General features: G+C 37.3%; 1 protein-coding gene across 1 annotated transcript in view; it reads right to left on the bottom strand.

The window, feature by feature from the left end:
• Positions 1 to 1,099: 1,099 nt before the first annotated feature.
• The window catches only part of LOC107661595 (patatin-like phospholipase domain-containing protein 7), a 30,054-nt gene continuing 12,033 nt past the window's right edge, over positions 1,100 to 19,120 (bottom strand). The window contains exons 12-36 of the mRNA XM_016451258.1: positions 18,177 to 18,318; positions 16,898 to 16,981; positions 16,700 to 16,785; positions 16,451 to 16,603; positions 16,266 to 16,343; positions 15,681 to 15,886; positions 14,723 to 14,854; positions 13,603 to 13,726; positions 12,094 to 12,207; positions 11,912 to 11,978; positions 11,631 to 11,780; positions 11,475 to 11,538; positions 9,591 to 9,759; positions 8,547 to 8,729; positions 7,229 to 7,347; positions 6,519 to 6,675; positions 5,662 to 5,778; positions 5,503 to 5,572; positions 5,299 to 5,415; positions 4,706 to 4,854; positions 4,043 to 4,195; positions 3,817 to 3,933; positions 3,649 to 3,733; positions 3,340 to 3,455; positions 1,100 to 2,349 (exon numbers count right to left, since the gene is read on the bottom strand). Of these exons, the coding sequence (XP_016306744.1) occupies positions 2,188 to 2,349; positions 3,340 to 3,455; positions 3,649 to 3,733; positions 3,817 to 3,933; positions 4,043 to 4,195; positions 4,706 to 4,854; positions 5,299 to 5,415; positions 5,503 to 5,572; positions 5,662 to 5,778; positions 6,519 to 6,675; positions 7,229 to 7,347; positions 8,547 to 8,729; positions 9,591 to 9,759; positions 11,475 to 11,538; positions 11,631 to 11,780; positions 11,912 to 11,978; positions 12,094 to 12,207; positions 13,603 to 13,726; positions 14,723 to 14,854; positions 15,681 to 15,886; positions 16,266 to 16,343; positions 16,451 to 16,603; positions 16,700 to 16,785; positions 16,898 to 16,981; positions 18,177 to 18,318 (3,114 nt within the window). The 3' untranslated portion in view covers positions 1,100 to 2,187. The remainder of the gene's footprint in view (positions 2,350 to 3,339; positions 3,456 to 3,648; positions 3,734 to 3,816; positions 3,934 to 4,042; positions 4,196 to 4,705; positions 4,855 to 5,298; positions 5,416 to 5,502; positions 5,573 to 5,661; positions 5,779 to 6,518; positions 6,676 to 7,228; positions 7,348 to 8,546; positions 8,730 to 9,590; positions 9,760 to 11,474; positions 11,539 to 11,630; positions 11,781 to 11,911; positions 11,979 to 12,093; positions 12,208 to 13,602; positions 13,727 to 14,722; positions 14,855 to 15,680; positions 15,887 to 16,265; positions 16,344 to 16,450; positions 16,604 to 16,699; positions 16,786 to 16,897; positions 16,982 to 18,176; positions 18,319 to 19,120) is intronic.

Raw genomic sequence — 19,120 nt, 5'->3', positions numbered from 1 at the left:
AAAACGCAGGATGTCCATTATAATATCCCATTTGTCTACAGCACACCTGGTGAGAAGTGGACCACGGTGACAAAGATACATATTATCTGAAAAGACTAAATGAATCATACCATCTTTAAACAACACACTGCAATTCCAGAAAGCATTTCTCCATGACAACAACGAGGTGAAGATGCAGGAGACGCAGGTGATTTTGAGCTAGAAAACAGGAACAAAGAAAAGGAGGGGATGCAAGGCAATAAAACATGGCTTTAAGGTCTAATTAATCTATTTAAAGCTCATCCAATCATCCTCTTATAATCACCAAGGTTGCATTTATTAGATACAAAACAAAAAAAAAAAAACTAAAAAAAACTTTTATATTCTAAAATGTCATTTATGCCTGTGGTAAAGCAGCATATTACAAAATTAAAGCAACATAAAAAAAAGTTATTTCACATAAAATTTGTATATACTACAAAATCTTATAAACGGGTTATCCAACATCCTTAAACTAGAGAAACACTTGACTGACCCTAAACCTAGTGCAGCTGCACACCTCAGTGTTATTATCAGTCTCAGTGTCATTATCTCCTAGTTCTCACTTCACAAAACTCATTTGGAAGTGTTTTGTCTTCATTACATGTCTGAGTGCATTAAATCTCACGTGCTCACGTGAGGCTGTTTTGCTCAGAGCTGTCAGCGAGCAATGATTGAATATGGCAGCGTCTCCATTAGGCAGAAAAAACATAGACTTACAGCCAAATTCCATAATTCATCCTCAAAATTACTGCCGGGCACACATGGCTCCTGGAGTACAGCAGACAGAGTAAACGTGAGCCGCCCTGCATTATGCAACAAATATGCAAATAAACAAATATTTCAAAAGCTTCAGTGGTCTTTGAACACTAGAATTCAAAAGACAAAAGCAAAATGCAGTTTATTAGGAATCAGCATTTTAAGACGTATGACACTAGATTCTCCCATCATTCGAAAACAATTGCATATTCTCATTTGGTTTTTCAGATTGTGGTTTCTTTAACTTTGGGAACAAACTGACCCTAAACAACCAACGCTGACAATATAAGTGCTTTCTTTTGTTACAACAAACTACGCCTTTGTCTCTTTGTTTATTTTGAATACGCGCCCTCTAGCGGCGAAAATTACATATTGTGCCTTTAAGTGACACTATTGGCACACAGCATTACAAATGTTCCGGAAGATTGGCGTGACCACAAATCTCCAAATTAATGTCAGTTATAGCGGCATAATCAAAACTCAAATGATACCTCACACATACATATTAATCAATACTGGCATTGTGGTTAGACTGTTAATATATTTTTGGACCATTATCGAACTCCCATTGTTTTGTATGGCTAGTATTAAGGTTAAAAGGCACTACAGGTATCATACGGCAATTTTTCAAAACAAAAATAAAAAATATAAAAAATATTGCATTGATAGACTTGCTTTTCTGCATTGTATTGTTTGATCACATGCAGCTAGAGGTATGATTAACTCATCAGACACATTCGGTATGATATACGACGGTGGTCACTCGATCACTCAACTGTCCATAGATCATGAGCTAGGAGTCGCTGACCTGCACGAAACAGCCAAGCTGTTGGACAAATCGATTTGCCAAACAGTCTTTCAGGGTTTAAATGAAACAAAAAGTCAACATCAGTCATCTGAGCTTATAAATAGAGAACTCTACATTCAATATCACTTTCTTTTTTTAACTCTAAATCATTATTTTGCTCTTTTCTGCTACTTTCATTGACAGAAGAAAAAATCAACTGAACATGCAATCCAATCTAACTGTTTGTAAAGACAATGTTTTAGCTGATAGTCTTAATCGTGGAATTTTCTCCTCTATTGACTAACCGGTAATTCAAGACGGAGTAAAGATAACGCTTGGCAATCAAAAGAGTTCAAAGTCAGCATGAAACTTCACAGACACTCTGGGATCGTCTTGAGTTACTGCTCAGATGCAAGGCCAGGTGTTACTTCAACCCCATGCCATGTTGCCCAGCATGTCCATCTTAAACTTCCAGTGCAATAGATGTTTTCTTTGGATTTTTGTATGAGATGAGAAAAATACTTGGTTCCTGCTCCTCAAGGCCTGGATGTACTTGGTGTGACTGGAATGTGTACAGAAAGCCAAACCCCAGTGTTTGTTCACTGCCATGCTGATATCTGGGGTCAGTGGTCGGGATGGAGGGTTTTCAATCCTTGTGCTTTTTGGTTGTGGAGGGTTGGAGGACTGTTGGGACTGGAGGTTTGTGGTGTTTTGGAGGACACAGGCCCTAGGTTTTCCACGTCAGAACGCACACGCTGCCTGCGAGACCTCTCGAATTCTTCATCCTGGGCATAAGCATCAATCAATCAGTTTAGTTTTAAGATTTTCTAGGACTTTTTATATAGGACTAAGATTTTTTTGCTTTTTCTCATTTGATGTAGACATAAATAACCTTTCAAAAGTTTGAGGTCAGTACAATTTATTGTCTTTAAAAGAAGTCTTTTATGCTCACCAAGGCTGCATTTATTTGATGAAAATACAGCAAAACAGTAATAGTAAAATATTACAATTAAAAATTTTTTTTTACTATTAATATATTTTACGTAATTTATTTCTGTGATATTAGCCATTACTCCAGTCTTCAGAGTCACATGATCCATCAGAAATCATTCCAATATGCGGATTTGGTGCTCGAAACATTTCTTATTATCCATGTTGAAAACAGTTGTGCTGCTTAATATAATGCATTTTTTCAGGATTCTTTGATGAATCGAAAAACTGATTTGCAACAGAAATCTTCTGTAACATTATATGTTTTTACTGTCGCTTCTGATCAATTTAAAGTGTCCTCGCTGAATAAAAGTATTATAAAATAAAATAAAACAAAATATAACAAAACAAAATTAAATTAAATTAAATTAAATAAATCTTACTGACCCCAAACAGGTCATTTAGAAATAGTCACTGTGATGCATACATTAACACAAGTTCACCATGTTTACATTTCAAGGTCTGTGTGAGCTATGCCTGTTCACATACAGACGTCTTAAAGATACAGTAGCATTTCTACTGTAACTTCAGAGTGAAGGTGGACGTTTTTCTAAGTAAATGACTTTGATTTAGGAAACCATCACTAACATTAAAAGTGGATCTAAAAAAATAAAATGATAAAAATGTCTGATTAGATAAGTCAAATAATGGTAAACCATAGCTGCACAATTTACTGGAGTCAGAGTTGTGAAAAATGCTAATGTTAACTTAAATTAGAACTGTTTTGGTGCAAGACAAGGTTGACATGATGTCCCTTTAAGTCTGCATGTGTATGTGAGACTTACAGTGTCTGCGGTCAGTTTCTCCTCTGTGTGCTCACTGTAATGGTTGTAAAGCTCAATGTCTGACAGAGCGCTCTCTGCCATCTCCTCTTCATAGTCGGTGTGATAGTCCGATTCATCTGTGGGAAAGATGGAGATATTTCCGACCCATTAGCCTAATGATGTTAGTACACAAATCACACAACACTAAATGACATCCAAGCAGAAGCCAAAAACAGATCAATATGCTGGGAATTTAAGCCAAAAATCCCAGAAAACAACTGCCAAATGTGCTTTTAAAAGGTAAACTTATAATGTTTAACATTGATTTACCATCCACAAGAGCTGGTTTGACTGGCTCAATCCGTGAGACAATCTCAGCCAGATCAGTGAAGGAAGCATTTGGACAGGTCACCAACTGCAGAAACAACAATAAATTTAAGTGAGGTTTCAACACACATTACAATTCAATAGTGCCTCTTTCAGGTGATCCAGGCTCACATTGTTGCTCTGCGTTTTGTGGAATTCCTCTTGATGTCTGTCCTTCATCATCTTCTCCACCACACCACTCCTGCACCACACATCAAACACTGTCTTCCCATGCTGGTAGCCAACTTCCTATATGCGCACACAAACACATGAGGCCAACCAAAAACAATATAAGCACAGAACAAAGACTGACTATTTAGAGTGTAGAAGGTAAAAAAGCAAAGGAGATAAAACTCACGCTGATCTCATCGAACTTGCCAAACTCAAGTGTGCGGTATCTGTCGATGGGAGGTCGGATGTATTCACAGTAGTCGCTATTCTTAACAGATTCAAGCTGTCTCACTGAACACACATAAGCCAGCCGGGCCTGGATCTCAGCCATATTCAACACCTGGAAATAATTTAAAAAAAAAAAGAATAGATTTTAACATTTTCTGAAGAAAATTTGTCTGTGCATGCAAAAGTGGTTGCCACAAATGTTTTCTGTGTGATTGCTAGTTAATAACATTCTATATATGGCTCAGGTTCCCCTTTTAATGCAAATCTATGGGATATTTTTGCTGTTTTGTTCTGTCGGGTAAAAATCATAAATCCAATAGCTTAGAGTAATACCATAACTCTTCTCCATTTGCACAAGTTGCAGTATCATTCATTTGATGATGCAAGTCTTGTGTCAACATTTAATAATCACTAAAAGTTGACACTTAAGGTGCGGTCATATAAGCAAAATTTTGCAGGCAAAAAAAGGTCCATTGTCTATTGTTAATAGTGGAGTGATGTATGATGCACAGCAAATGTGGCCACACCTTTGATACAAGTACGAGCAATAGTAATGGTGATGCTTGCCTTAGAAAACACAACTAATTAAGTAAACATTACACTTGGCTAATGTCTCCCTCACCTTGACTTTCTCAGCCAGTGGGTTGAGCCGTTTCCATAGCAGCCACCAGCCAGAAAGGGCGTCCCCATAGTTGGTGAGGTTGGTTTCATCTTGGCTGCCTACATCGATAGCAATAACCACTTTAGCACCCATGGAGCGTGCCACATCCGCTGAAACAGGAAAAGAAGACAATACCCTCAGCAACAATGAACCTCCATTATTGCAAAAAGACCAAAATTACCCAATTCTTCAGATCTGATAAACTCAGTAGACTGAGCCATAGATGGCACACTCAAGTCCGCCCACAGTCTATTCACTGAAAGTTAGATGCAAATTGCACACAAAAATGGTTCAAAGTTTCACAAAAGTTTTATTATTGGGGTTTCGACTATTTTAGAACCCTCCTCCAGACAGATCTTTCCTGTCTAAGTGGGCGGTCCTTGACCAGAATGAGTCAAATAATCTTGGTCAAGACTTTATACCATTAGTTAACTGACTACATTATTTTAGCACATTTGCATCTTCGAAATTGTGTGTTTGTCATGGTATATTGGGATTTGATTGTCAGGCGCTAAAGAGGTTTTACTGCGGGGAGCTAATGTCCTACTACACACCTGGCAGGTTGTTGATGTAGCCTCCGTCCATGAGCAGGTGTCCATCTTTTGGATCACACAGTGGTGGCAGGTAACCAGAAAGAGACATGCTGGAACGCACATACCTCCACAGGGAGCCTGAGATGAAGGGACAGGAAACGTCAGACATTTATCTTGGTTAAGCAGAGGCTCATAAATGGAGGTGGAGTATGTGACAGTACTGACCATCAGTGTGCACTCTCATTGTGGAGGCAGTGATGTCCGTGGTGATGTTGAAATATGGGATCCAGAGATCCTGTAAACAAGCCAAACATTTAAGCTGCTAAATTTGGCAGATTGTGATCCAGTGTAGGATTTTTTGAGCCAAAAAAGCCATTTTGCTACCTCTATCTGTTTGTCCTTGAAGACTGCATTAATGCTAGAGTTAAATGAAGCACCGGAAAACATTGAAGTGACAGGGTAGGTCAAGTCCAGCACTTTCTTAAACACTGATGTCATTTCCTGCAGAGGAGGAAAGGGGAACAAAGTTAGCTTTTTTGTGTTCAATTTAAGTGGCTTTTAAATTGGAAGAAAAATAAAGCAACAGATTGGAATAAGTACAAAAAAAAAAGAATGAAAATCAATAGAAAAAGGAAAAGGAAAGGGAACAAGAAAAGGAATAGTAAAATATGAAAAAAAAAAAAAAAAAAGGAAACAGGAAAGGAAATGAAAGGAAAATAAAAAAAGAATAGAAAAAGGAACAGAAATAAAAAAAGAATATGAAAAGGAATTAAAAAGATGTGATGAAAAGAAAGGGAAAAATGAATCGAAAATAGAAAAGAAAGAAATGGGTAAGTAGAAATGGGTAAAGTAAATGAGCAACTGAATTAAAAATGAGTAGTAAAACAAAACAGTGAAAAAAGACTGGAAAAAAGGATAAAGAATAGGAAAAGGGAAAGAAAAGGAAAAATAAAATACAAAAAAAAGAATAGGGAAAAAATAATAAAAGCAAAGGAAATTAAAAAAGAATAAAAAAGAATATGAATGAAGAAAAGAAAAGGAGGGGAAATCTGAAATGGAAAAAGGAACCGAGAACAATACAAAAGAAGTAAAAAGGATAAAGAATATTGAAAAGGGAATAGAAAAAAATTAAAAGAAAACGTGCTTGGTTTATATTTTTTGGTAAGCACTAGATTGCATTTTAAAGTAGCACAAGGTTCATCTCAGGATTTTGAGTGTTTTACATTAGAGTGGTTTCTCACCATTGCCCACTCTCTGGCTCTGATCTTCATCCTGCTGTAACTGCGGTCCTCTGCATACAGTGCGCCCATCATGGATCCGATAGAGTTGCCGCCCACCAGATCAATGGGGATTCCCGCCTCACTCAATGCTCGAATGATGCCCACCTGAGAACAGCCCCTGAAAGAAGGAAGATGTGAAGAAGGGAGTAAGGGAGCAAATAAACCCAGTGATACAAGGTCAATCAATACAAAACCTTTCTTGTTCTGTTCTATTGGTCCAAAATAATTACGATGCCTAAATACGGCTTGATTAAATCGACAACTTGAAACTAGCATTGTGTTGTTCTCTTATTGAACAGCACTATAGGGGTTTTCTACCCTAAAGGAAACTGGGCTGAGTTAAAACTACCCAGAATCAAATCACATGTTACTACGCAAAGGAAAGAAGGGAGAAAACAGCAACCAACCTTTAAACACCTCCTGCCAACCACGAAAAAGACAGAATAGACAAACAGAAGCTGTCAGAAAAAATTAAATTGACAGAAAGAGAGCAACAGAGGAAAGAGGTCAAACAAAGCCTGAGAGGGGGTGGTAAAGGGCTTTTAACGGAAAATGCCACAGTAGTGTCAACAAGAGTGGGAGTGAGGAACTGCATTCAAAATAGTGGAGGTGTTTTTTCTTCACTTTCATAGTTTTATTTTTGGTTTTTACAAGATGTAAAAAGTGAATACCTGGCTCCTCCGCCACCCAGCACCAGCGCAATGGCATTGCCCGTAAGAACACGGGCCAGACGCGAGAAATCAGAGTGGCGATCAGCAGATTTCTGGAACACACGCTGATACATTTCTCTCTGTAAACACAAATGACACAGAAACTTAGAACAATACTATGCCAAAAATCAGGGGCTGGTTATATGAGCTTCATCACTATGTTAAGACTGTCTTAAAGGGGTCATATGATGCGTATGAAGATCTGTAAAGTTGCAAAGACTAAAGTCTCAAATCCAAAGAGATATTCTTTATAAAAGTTAAGAGTCAACCACGCCTACCTAAAACGGCTCGTTCAAACACGCCCCCACATAGAAACAATAATGTACAGTATGTGGAAAATAATGTGTTTTTTTAACCTTAAACCGCATAAACACATTTCATTACACCAAATACACAAAATAATGTTCTTTTTAGCATCATCATATGACCCCTTTAAGGACTAGTCTGACCAACTAGCAGTTAATAAATCTGCAATTGTACTCTTCAGATTCAAATTAGACCAATCTATGTATTTCAGTAACTGACTGAAGAATAACAAGTTATGAAAAGTCGGATTTTTTTTTTTTTAATTATGACTAAAAATGGCAATTACTACAGAATTCCTTTTTATAATAAAACATTATCATCATTGGTGGATCCTGGAATTGGAAATGCTCTCCATTCACCAATCTCACCAAAGAATACTGTGACCTACCGGTCATATGAAATCAATCTCACATGACCTTGGTCTCGAGTCAGACATTCTCAAACCATTAATAGAGCTGCAAACACAACTCAAGGTGATAGTTACTATTGGAAAAAAACATTTAAGACCTTAAGCTAGAACAGTGTAATTGTATTGATAACATTGTTTTGTTGTCATTCATAAAAATGTTAATTGTCTTGATTCCCATCTCAGCTATGAAGCAGATGGAAAAGAGGCCAGTTTTATTTCTTCAAGGTCTTTGTTAAAGATTTGTCTGTAATTGGTTTTACTTTGTGGTTTCTTTTCTTGTTATATCCTGAACAAGACAAAGATTTGCCATGACACAAGTCATTGGAGCTCAAGGACACACAAGTAGCAGCTTGGGAAACTTGACAGGAATATCAAGAGTGTCTGAAATGCATAGATTGCTAACAAATGTATAATTTAAAATGTGACAGTCATTTTTTTTCTTCACTCAAATGGGTCTGCGGAGAAATGGTGTATAAAATGTAAGAAATAAATAAAATAAAATAAAATAAAATGGGGTGATACAGTTATTTCAGTGAAACCATGATGTAATATTGAGTGCTGCACCAATTTTGGCAGGCTCCTCCTGGAGAAGACCCTGCGGGGGCAGGACAGGTGAAGGTGCCTGGAGATCCAGCTCCGCATGTTGAGCCATTCGGCTGTTCCTTTGGGAGGAGGGCCGTCCTCGCGGTGCAACAACACCAGCTGTTTCTGCGCTCTCACCGCACTCCCCTCTAACATACGTTCCAACTGAGAGACAAAGAGACAGACAAAGAGACGTCTGAATATCATCCTTTCAAAACTAGACAACACTCTGTCCAAATGCATTATGATAATAAAATAATTTTCTTTAATGGAATGCACTGAATGTAGACCTAATCCATAAATGTAATAGAAATATATCCATTTCTTTCAGAAGGTCATTTTGTTCTAAAGAATAATTATTGATTGGGACGGGCCGGTGTGCGTTTAAGAGAACACCCATGTCCTCTCTCAATTCTTTTAATGCGAGTACAATTACCCATTTCAGACTTGATTAAAACATCTGAGCTTTGAGTCCCTGATTTAAAGAGCAGTGCTATAGTGGCTGTACCCTTTAAAGCCTACAGGATTTATGATCAATAGGGATGTTGCTCTACCCCAGACCTCTGATCCAACTTCAAATGCACAGGCCTGACCGTCGAAACCCCTGGATATCGAAAACCGCTCTCCCTCCCGCACGCAAGTGTTTAATCTCTCGCTCCCTAGGAAAAGAACGGAGTAAGTCCTGCAGTTCAACTGGAGTCCCGCCAACATGGTTTATTACTGCCTGTGATCAGAGCAGTTCAGCGATGACTTACAGTACAGAACAGTAGGGGTCATTTTTAGCTCAGGGTGTTATGGTTCAAACAACTTAATATTTTTTGGGCTCAACCTATAAAAGTACCTGCCATCCTGAGCGAATGATAAATTACAGGCCTTGAACCCATTCCTTTGAGTCGGAAGAGCCTTTATATTGAAAATTCTTCTATTTCCAGTTGAAGTAGCCACAACTCTGAATCTTGGTTCGTGAAGTTTAGCATCAGTTCATGTAAGCGTTTTTCACTCTGTGATGATGTAACACCATCATACCTCTCCCACGGCTGGGTCCTGCTCTCCCAGTCCCACAATGATGATGCAATCGGCCTGTCTGATGCAGCGCTGAGTCCATGGCGTGAGTGACACATCTGTCTGATATAGGACTATGCGGTGGATGTCTTCCTGCTGACCCAGCCAACTCGACAACCTGTATTCATGCACACTGGAGTAGAGAGAGAGACTATTTTCAGCTACTTCTCATGGTATCTGCAAATAAACTGATTTGTTCCCTATATCTAAAAATGTAGATAACCAAATTGTTAAACTTATGCCATTTATAAACATGTCAAAGTCGAAGAGTCAGGTTAGAATTGTGTATATTCATCCAAGATTAAGTTGGATAGTGAGACTACAGATAAGACTGCAATGACTAATGTGATATATTGAGGATTCATATAACTTTAGTTGTTAATTTATGGAAAACGTGTAGAGCTGCAGGCTTCCACACCTTTTGACCAATGGATGTCCATGACGCATCCATGACTTTTAAGCATTTGTGACTACTGGACAGAGATTTTCCAAAACATTTTAAGTAGATGCACTCAAATGTGAAATATATATTATATACATTTCCATTATTTTCTAGATTTATTTTGTACTAAAATGACTTTTCCAATGGCTTAGAATTGTAACATTTCCTTGATTTTAGATAATATTATCTTGATTTTCCTGATTTTTTTTTTTTTTTTGGGATGGTTTTTACGGATCTACTGTAGTTCCCTCAGGTTAATTGAGAAATTATTCAAAGCATATGGAGTGTTTACAGTGGATAGTATGTATCCCTGTGTGTCTGTACTTTTGAACTGTTTTCACAAAAATATTAAGTAGAACAACCGTTTTTAACATTCATAATAATAATGTTAATTATTATTATAAATCTTTCTTAAGCACCAAATCAACATATTAGAATGATTTCTGAAGGATCGTGTGACACTGAAGACTTGAGTAATGCCTGCTAAAAATTCAGCTTTCGTTATTTTCAATTGTTATTTGAAACATAAATTTTTACTTTTTTTTAATTGTAATAATATTTGACAATATGCATGTTGTAATTTTTGATTAAATAAATGCAGCTTTGGTGAGCTTAAGAGACTTCCTTCAAAAAAAAAAAAAAAAAAAAATTTTGGAATGTTAGTGTATGTAATGATGACATGCACTCTAAAACACAAATATTGCTTAATCTAACACCATGTGAAATTTAACAAAGACATTGCTACAAAGTCTGAGTTTCTAATGAGGACTAGATTTTATACAGATTGCATATTTGCATATTTTTTGCAAATGTGTAAGCATTACAGTCTGGAGTCCTGTTCTAGCTACTGATGAATGTGTGCCGGATCCTTGTCTCTGTGGATCTATTTCTGTTAAACTGTCCAATAAACATGTGATGGATGGGAGCTTGTCAATATTCATGACAGAAAGCAGGCCAGTATCAGCACTTAAAAGTTTTTTAAATTAAACTTAAACAGAAAACACCAAACTCAAACCACAACAGAAACAAACATCAGCAACAGGGAGGAAGGAAGATCTCATGCTGGGTTAGAGGGACAGGACTCAAGCGGACTGTTTATTTATGGGGTAAAACGCAGCATAATTTTCATTTTGCGGTGAACTAACCCTTTAATTGTGTTGTTCATTTCCATATCACAAAACTGCCTTCATCTTGCTCATCAAACGACTACTTTAATGTGTAAAAATAAAAAAGATGTGTGGTGTTGTTTTTCAGGCAGCCGAAACACACTCTACCTAAAAATCAGCATGCATTAACAGTGAATTTACATATTCTGATAGATGGAGAGGCCACATGTTTATATAAACTAATATTTGATTCCATATAAACATTGCAAGCTATTTTCTAATGACACTTTGATGCCGTACCTGTCTAACGCAGCAGAGCCGAGGCGCTGTTTGATGATGTCACTAGTCAAGAGAAGAGTTGGGCCTGGAAGACATAAATTTGACTCAAACCTTCTTTCCAATTGTAAACCTTCTCATTTTTTTGATACAAAGCCTATATAAATACAGCATCCTCACCGATAGCTAACAGCGCATGCTGAAGTTCCAGGGTGAACGCAGTCAGGGGAACCTCCTCTGATACCGGGAGCACAGTGACGGTGGCCAGGTTTGAGGCAGGGTTCCCCGTGTCCCATTTACTGCCGGGTGTGTGTAGAGCTAGACTGCGAGCTGGATGTTAAAATACAGACACAAAGCAGTTGATATGCATTAGTCAGTCTAGAAACCTTGGCCTTTAATGCAGGAGATGAAGACAGAACACAGAGACACACACACACACATACACATACACACACACACACCTGTCAAAGGTCCATTAACTTGCTGGAGGATCTTCTGTCCAAGCAGGTGAATGAGCCTTGTGACTACCTAATGAGATCAAATAAAGAGAACAAAACTGACTGTATACAGGTACAGCGAGCCCAGAGAAACTCTCATCACTGTAGTGTCTGGCTATAAAGCAAATGCAGTGCGGCTGACATACCTGTGGGAATTTCCTCTTGATGGAACTGAGAGCGCCCTCAGGTAGTTTAGCCAGTTCTGAGTCCCGAACAGCATGAACAGTAGTTGCTCTGTTCTGATGGGTCAGAGCCTCCACCTGCATTCACACACACATACACAAAATAATGCATGAAAACACAATGCATTGATTGACTTTGAAGCAATTACATCAGAAAAACTTTATTTGCCTAAAAATAATCTTTTTAATATTCTTTTAAAAAATATTTTCAACACATATCTGTTGTGAAAAACCTTAAAAGGGACATTTCATTCCAAAAAATAGGGTGGTTCATAGGACTCTAGCGTTGTTATAACATTTTAACTATTAAAAATTGTTTGTAATAAATCTAAAATAAAAGTAAAAATATTACACAAAGTTTAAACAACAAATAGTTCAGTTTGAAGTAGTAAAATTACTAACTGAAACTGAAATGAAAATATATTAAAAGCTTTATATATAAAAAAACAAAAACATAAAATTACTGTTCATAGAAACTCTTTTATTACAAAATTGTTTGTAATAAAAGTGTAATAAATCTGAAATAAAATTAAGTAAAAAAATGTACATGCAAAGCTTAAACAAAAAACAAAAACACAGCGCTAAAAAGTACAGCGCTCTCTCCCACCTTCAATTTTAACGAGTACGAGTACAGGAGACCAGTATCGGGCCCGATACCGATACCAGTATCGGTGCATCCCTACTAGTCATACAACTACTTTATTCACCAAAAAGAAAATAATACAGGTTTAATAATGAGAGAATGATCATTTATCTCCCTATTTAGACATATATTTAGGCTATGTTACTAAGGCAAGATCATTTTGCTCACACAAGAGCAAAGATCAGCACCAATAAAACTCCATGACGTAAATTGAGACTAAATTTGGATCTACAAATCAGGCCTTCATTCACATCACTCATGTCCATGGACAATGAACCACCACTGTTCTCCCAGCAATGTAACCATGGCATCAACATGGACAGGTATTCTTAGCAGCATAGACATCACCACAGAGACGCAAAAGGCATCAGCCAATCACAATAAAACATTATGAATGACGAGAGAGAGGGATCTCCTGGGAGATACTGAGTTTATTTTCTCTGATACACACCTGATTAGGTGGCACAAATTTACTGAATACATCAACGCCTGCAAATGTCACCAAAGCTATTCTAGGAGATGCTGCACATACAATAGGGCCACTTTCTATATAGTACAAATGCAGCATTATGTAACACGGAACAATATCTGATTCATCTTTGAGTCATCATAGAAAAATCTAAAGTTATGAAAGGTTATGAAACTCAAGGTACAATCATGAAAACTGATCTCGAATGCTGACTGGTGACAATACAGGTCTTTAGAACCTTGATTAAATATAAATGCTTTTATGGTAATAAAGGAGCTAAATAGGAGAGAGATAGGAATAAGTTTGCTATGACAAGAAGTTATTGTATTACAATATATGTTGTGCAAGTGGAATAGCTCACCACTCCAATGAGATCTCCTCTACCGTACTCTCCAGTCAGCTCCTTTTTCCCATCCTCCTTCATGATGACGGAACGCAGGCGGCCGCTGAGCACTATAAAAGTACTGTCAGACTTATCACCCTGCCTGAGAGAGAAAAAGAGAGAGAAAGGATGAGGTCGTATATCATAGAAGATTTATGAAATGCTGAGGAAGCTTATCTGTCTCAGCCAGAGGGGCAGAAGAGAAAAGGACATCGCCAAGTTTATTAGATTGTATTCTGTCCAAATCTCTTACAGAGGAGGCATAGGAAAAGAGGAGAGAAAAATATCATAACAATAGAGTTTATCTGGGAGCTCCTCTCAGGAGAGACAAAAACTATTATTAAGGACATATTAATATATACACTACACGGCCAAAACTATGAGGACATGCAAATGACACACTTATAGGTGCTTATCGAATGTACGCTACTGTTCAAAAATTTAAGATCAGTAAGTCAAAAAAAAAAAAAAAGTCTCTTACATTCAGCAAGGCTGCATTAATTTGATTAAAAATACAGTAAAAGCACTTGAATTGCAAAATATTATTACAATAAAAAAACTGGTTTATATTTTTAATATATTTTAAAATCTAACTTATTACTGTGATGGTAAAGCTGAATTTTTAGCAGCCATTACTCCAGTCTTCAATGTCACATGATCCTTCAGAAAGAATTAACTTTTTTTTTGTGGAAACCATGATATTTTTCAGGATGTTTTGATGAATAGAAAATTCAAAAGAACATCATTTATTTGAAATAGAAATCTTTTGTAACATAATAAATGTCTTCACTGTGACTTTTGATTAATTTCATGCATCCTTGCTAAATAAAGCATTTAAAAAAAAAAAAAAAAACTTTTGAATGGTACTGTATAATTTCAAAACCAAGGAAGTAAATAAAAAGTTGGTCTTCATTGTAAGATTTTCTGCAACTGTATGCAGCTGAAATAGAACAAAATTAATACCTGCTAATTAAAAGGTTACATTTGGCCAAGTATCACACTAAGTACTTATTTATACTAATAAAGAGGTTGAAGGTTGAGAGAAAATAAATAGGGTGAAAAAAATTGTAACCAGTAAATATGAGGAAATGAAGTGGACCTATAGACAGCTCTGCCCGCCTCCACAGCCATCCAGTCAAGGGCAAAATCAATCTGTCTGACGAAAGGTGACATCCTTCTTACAACTGTATGAGCCACATTCAGCACCAACGAGGGCTCAGCTCGCATGATCCTGACAACACACACATAAATATGGGAGCGAATCAACATGTCAGCTGGAGAACCATTAAAACCAGCAACCAGAGTGAGTTTATGTTCATTATTTGCCTGCCAATGTCAACAAGTTCAATTCTATGTATTATTCTACTGTATCTTGGTGCAGGTGATACTCATTTCACATGCACAGAAATTGGCCAATTATAAAGAAAATCATTGGACATAAAGGACTTATTACTTGTGGCCAGAAAGAAATTCTGATTAAATTCATGCTCATTTCTTCTGTGCTTTCTATACAGCAGTTATAGAGCAATTATCTGACCGTAAGTTTTTATTTTCTATAACAGTCTATTATGGCTATATCAATTAATGGATCATTTTACATATCAGTCAGACAGACCATTTAAAAGTTTGGGGTCAGTAAGATTTTTTTTTTTTTTTTTTCAAAGAAGGCTATTATGCTGACAAAGGGTGGATTTTTTATTATTACAATTTTAAATAACTGTTGTCTATTTTAATATAATTTGCAGTTTATCATTGTGAATCTGCAAAGCTGAATTTTCAGCTTCAATGTCTTCAGTGTCACATGATCCTTCAGAAATCATTTTAAAATGCTAATTTGGGGCTCAAAAACATTTCTTATTATTGTCACAGTTGAAAACGGTTGTGCTGCTTAATATTTTATGGAAACTGTAATACATTTATTTCAGGATAATTTTTTAATAGAAAGTTCAATAGAACAGCATTTACTTGAAAAAATCTTATTGACACCAAACTATTCAATATTAGTGTTATGTGCAAAAAATCTAGACTAACATTAGAAATGTGGACTGAAAACCTACTCATAGAAGTGTGTTTTCGAGATGGACAGGAAACTGCAGTCCCGATGTGCCCGTACGGAGAAGATAAGTGGCTCACCCGTCAATACGGCCAGCTGACCCACCAGCTCTCCTGGGTGAGCCACGAACAGACACGTGTCCACCTCTCGGTCAATCATCCTCTGGTGAACATGCAACGTGCCCGAGATCACAAACTGCACACTTACATCCTGAGGGACACACACCCACACACAGTCAAGCAAATCATTTAGACAGAGTAACATATTAGAAATCCATTGAAATGTCTAGCTATTCTCACTGGCTAGGTTTTAAAATCTAGTGAGCTGCCAGTTTAGACAGCATTTTTGGGCATCACAGGTCGTCGCCTGGAGCAAAAGTTGACGTCATATTAGGCAACAATATTATGCCCCCTTCTAAGATACCTTTTCTTGAATGCATCCTTATGTAATCCTATGTTAATGCAAAGCATCCTAAATCAGTCACTATTTTGGTTAGGAAGTTGTCTGTGAACAAATATAGGCAGCAAACAGCCATTCAGCTCACTGGGTTTTGAGCCATTTCATATGCATTTTCTGTGTGATGTCTGACCTGATCTCCTTGGCGAGCTACAATAGATCCAGCTTTAACTTGATGGAGCGTTACTCTGCCCTCCAGCAAACTGGGGTCCTGGACACACAGAGCCCATTAAAAAAATATTCAACACAAACACATAAATCAATCCAAACATACATAAACCATGAACTCTCATCCCACTAATGGAGATGTATTTTGACCTGCAGCTGAATAATCCCCAGCAGATCCTTCTTGGCGGCCTGGAAAATGGCGCCCACTTTACTAGGAGGAACGTCAGAGTGTGGTGCATTGTCTGTGTAGTGAATCACAGCGGACGGAGTGTGCTGCATGGTCACACTCTTCTTCAAAATCGACTGAAGAACATAAAACATCATCAAGATCATTTGTTTTTTAATATGTAGAGATCTTTAGGATGAGAGAGAGAGATGAAATGGTGGAGGAAAAAAAACCTTGTGAATGACAGAACTGGATGGAGGGTCATCTATGGTGACTCGGGCCCGTTCATAAGCCATGTCCAGGTCATTTCCTGCCACTCCTGCACACGAACACATAGAAACCAGATCTAGTTTGCAGACTTTAGTACTAGAGGCGTCATTTCTGTGTGGAGTGAGTAAGAGTGGATAGACAGATGGTAGGTTGTCTGTTACCTGAGCTCTCTACAGGCATCGAGACCGAGCGAGACCTCCGCGCGACCTTGGACGTGTTTTCAAATGAACCAGCTTGTCCTCCATCTAAGTGATGAGACATTTATATCACTCTCTAAACAGCCATAAACAATATTCCTGTAAATCTGTATTTTTGTGAAAAAAGCTCCTTCTGACTTCAGGAAAACTGTCTTTAGATTGAAAGTAAAATCTGACAAAAACACTAGAAGCAAAAATATTCATATATAAAGTCAATATTGCAAATGCAAAGTTTTGTTTTTTTGTTTACGTTTTTCTTTTTTTACTCGGGGAAAGTCTTTTTTTTAAAGGGTTCTCATCTTGGATTGTAAGATGGTATGGTTTTTATAATGTATTTGAATGTCTGTGTTATGCTCACCAAGGCTGCATTTATTTAATCAAAAACACAGTAAAAACAGTAAGTAATATTGTGAAATATTATTGTAAAAAATATATAATATCAAATAAAAATGCTTAATTGCTTATACTTTTTCTAATATGAAGATTTAGTGCTCAAGAAACATTTATGGAGGATTTATTACTGAAATAAATTAAAGGTGACATATCATGAAAATCTAATTTTCCAGGTTTTAAGTGCTATAATCAGGTCCCCAGTGCATCTACCAACCAAGGAAACCTGAAAAAGATTAACCCGGTAACTTTGTTTTGGTAAGCCTTTTTCTGCAAGAGTCTGAAACAACGAGCGCGTCTGATTTCGCTCCCTTGCTGACGTGGCAAAGGGATCTCATTATAATATTACCGCCCCTTAATCTGCAAGTTTACAACCACGGTGCCGTTATTGTGTTTTCGCAAGCAACAACGGTGTTCCAGTTCTAATGCCATGACGAAAGTTTGAGCAAAACATGCTAACTGTTCTGTCTTTGGCTGCACAGACGAGCACAGAACACTATTTGCAGTCCCAGCCTCAGAGGAGACAACAGAGCAGAGGATTAATTGATCTATTTACTGTATATTGCTGCTGCCACACAGATCTAAAATAAACATGTGGTTTATTTCCCAGCTGTTTACCTTCACAGACATAACCGACTGTTTTTGTAACTCATTTGTGTTTTTAACGTAAACTTGTGTGTGAATGAGAACTTAGTTTAGTACTCACATGCTGTGACAGCCGCTTTTGTGTGTGTGTGTACACATACATGCATACATACATACACACACACACACACACTTCAGAGCAATTTGTGAACTATTTGGACTGCATTAACTGCAAAGAACAAACTCAAAAGAATAGACGAAAAACAACCTGAGTCTGTCAAGTTCTCTCCGGAGCCCTGCAGGTGCTCGTCTTCTGTTTGTGTCTGCAAGTGGGGTCTGCGTGGGACTCTACTGGGACTCCCCTCAGTGAGCACACTGTTGACCGCAAACAGCGGCACTGCTTGTCTCTCCTACACAAACACAATCTTAAGAATAGACACTTACAAGCATCTAGGACACATAAAACAATTTTACTGGTCTAAAGCAATAGCCATTGACTGTATGATGCCTTTCTCCACAGAAAGATCGACTCAAACAACTCCGAACTAGTTAAAAACCATAGACTCTTAATTACTCATAATAATGATTTGTGGGTCACTTAATTTTTGTGTTGAGGTTGATTCATTTTATTTATTTATTTATTTGTAATTTGCTCATCCAAAATGACCAAACAGTTTCCAAAAAGACTATAAAAGTATCATTTAATTGGTTTTAATGACTTTGCCACTATATTTCAAGTCTTCTAAAGCCATACAAAAGCTTGACATAAAAAAAAAAACTTTTGCCAAATATACTTTAAAGGGGTCATATGATGCTATTTTAAAGATCATTATTTTGTGTATTTGGTATAACAGAATATGTTGACATGCTTTAATGTTCAAAAAACACATTATTTTTCAAATACTGTACATTATTGTAGGTCCTCTATGCCCCATCTCTCTCAAACACGTCGTTTTCAACAAAACCCCCTCCTTTGACAAGCGCAGTCTGCTCTGATTGGCCAGCTGAACCAGTGCATTGTGATTGGCCGAACACCACAAGCACGCATCGGAAATGTAACGCCCCTTACCATAATCGCAAGCTTCAAGCTTTCAAAGTAAATATCAAGACAGTTAATAATGTAGTTAGTTTTACCATCAGTTCAAGCCCGAAAGGGCAACAGAGTCACGTGACAGACACAGTGATGATGCAGTACACAAGCCGCAGTTAAGA

This window comes from Sinocyclocheilus anshuiensis, unplaced genomic scaffold, assembly GCF_001515605.1.
Source record: "Sinocyclocheilus anshuiensis isolate Anshui unplaced genomic scaffold, SAMN03320099.WGS_v1.1 scaffold457, whole genome shotgun sequence".
NCBI classification, from domain to species: domain Eukaryota; kingdom Metazoa; phylum Chordata; class Actinopteri; order Cypriniformes; family Cyprinidae; genus Sinocyclocheilus; species Sinocyclocheilus anshuiensis.
This window is presented reverse-complemented; position numbering and strand designations above follow the sequence as displayed.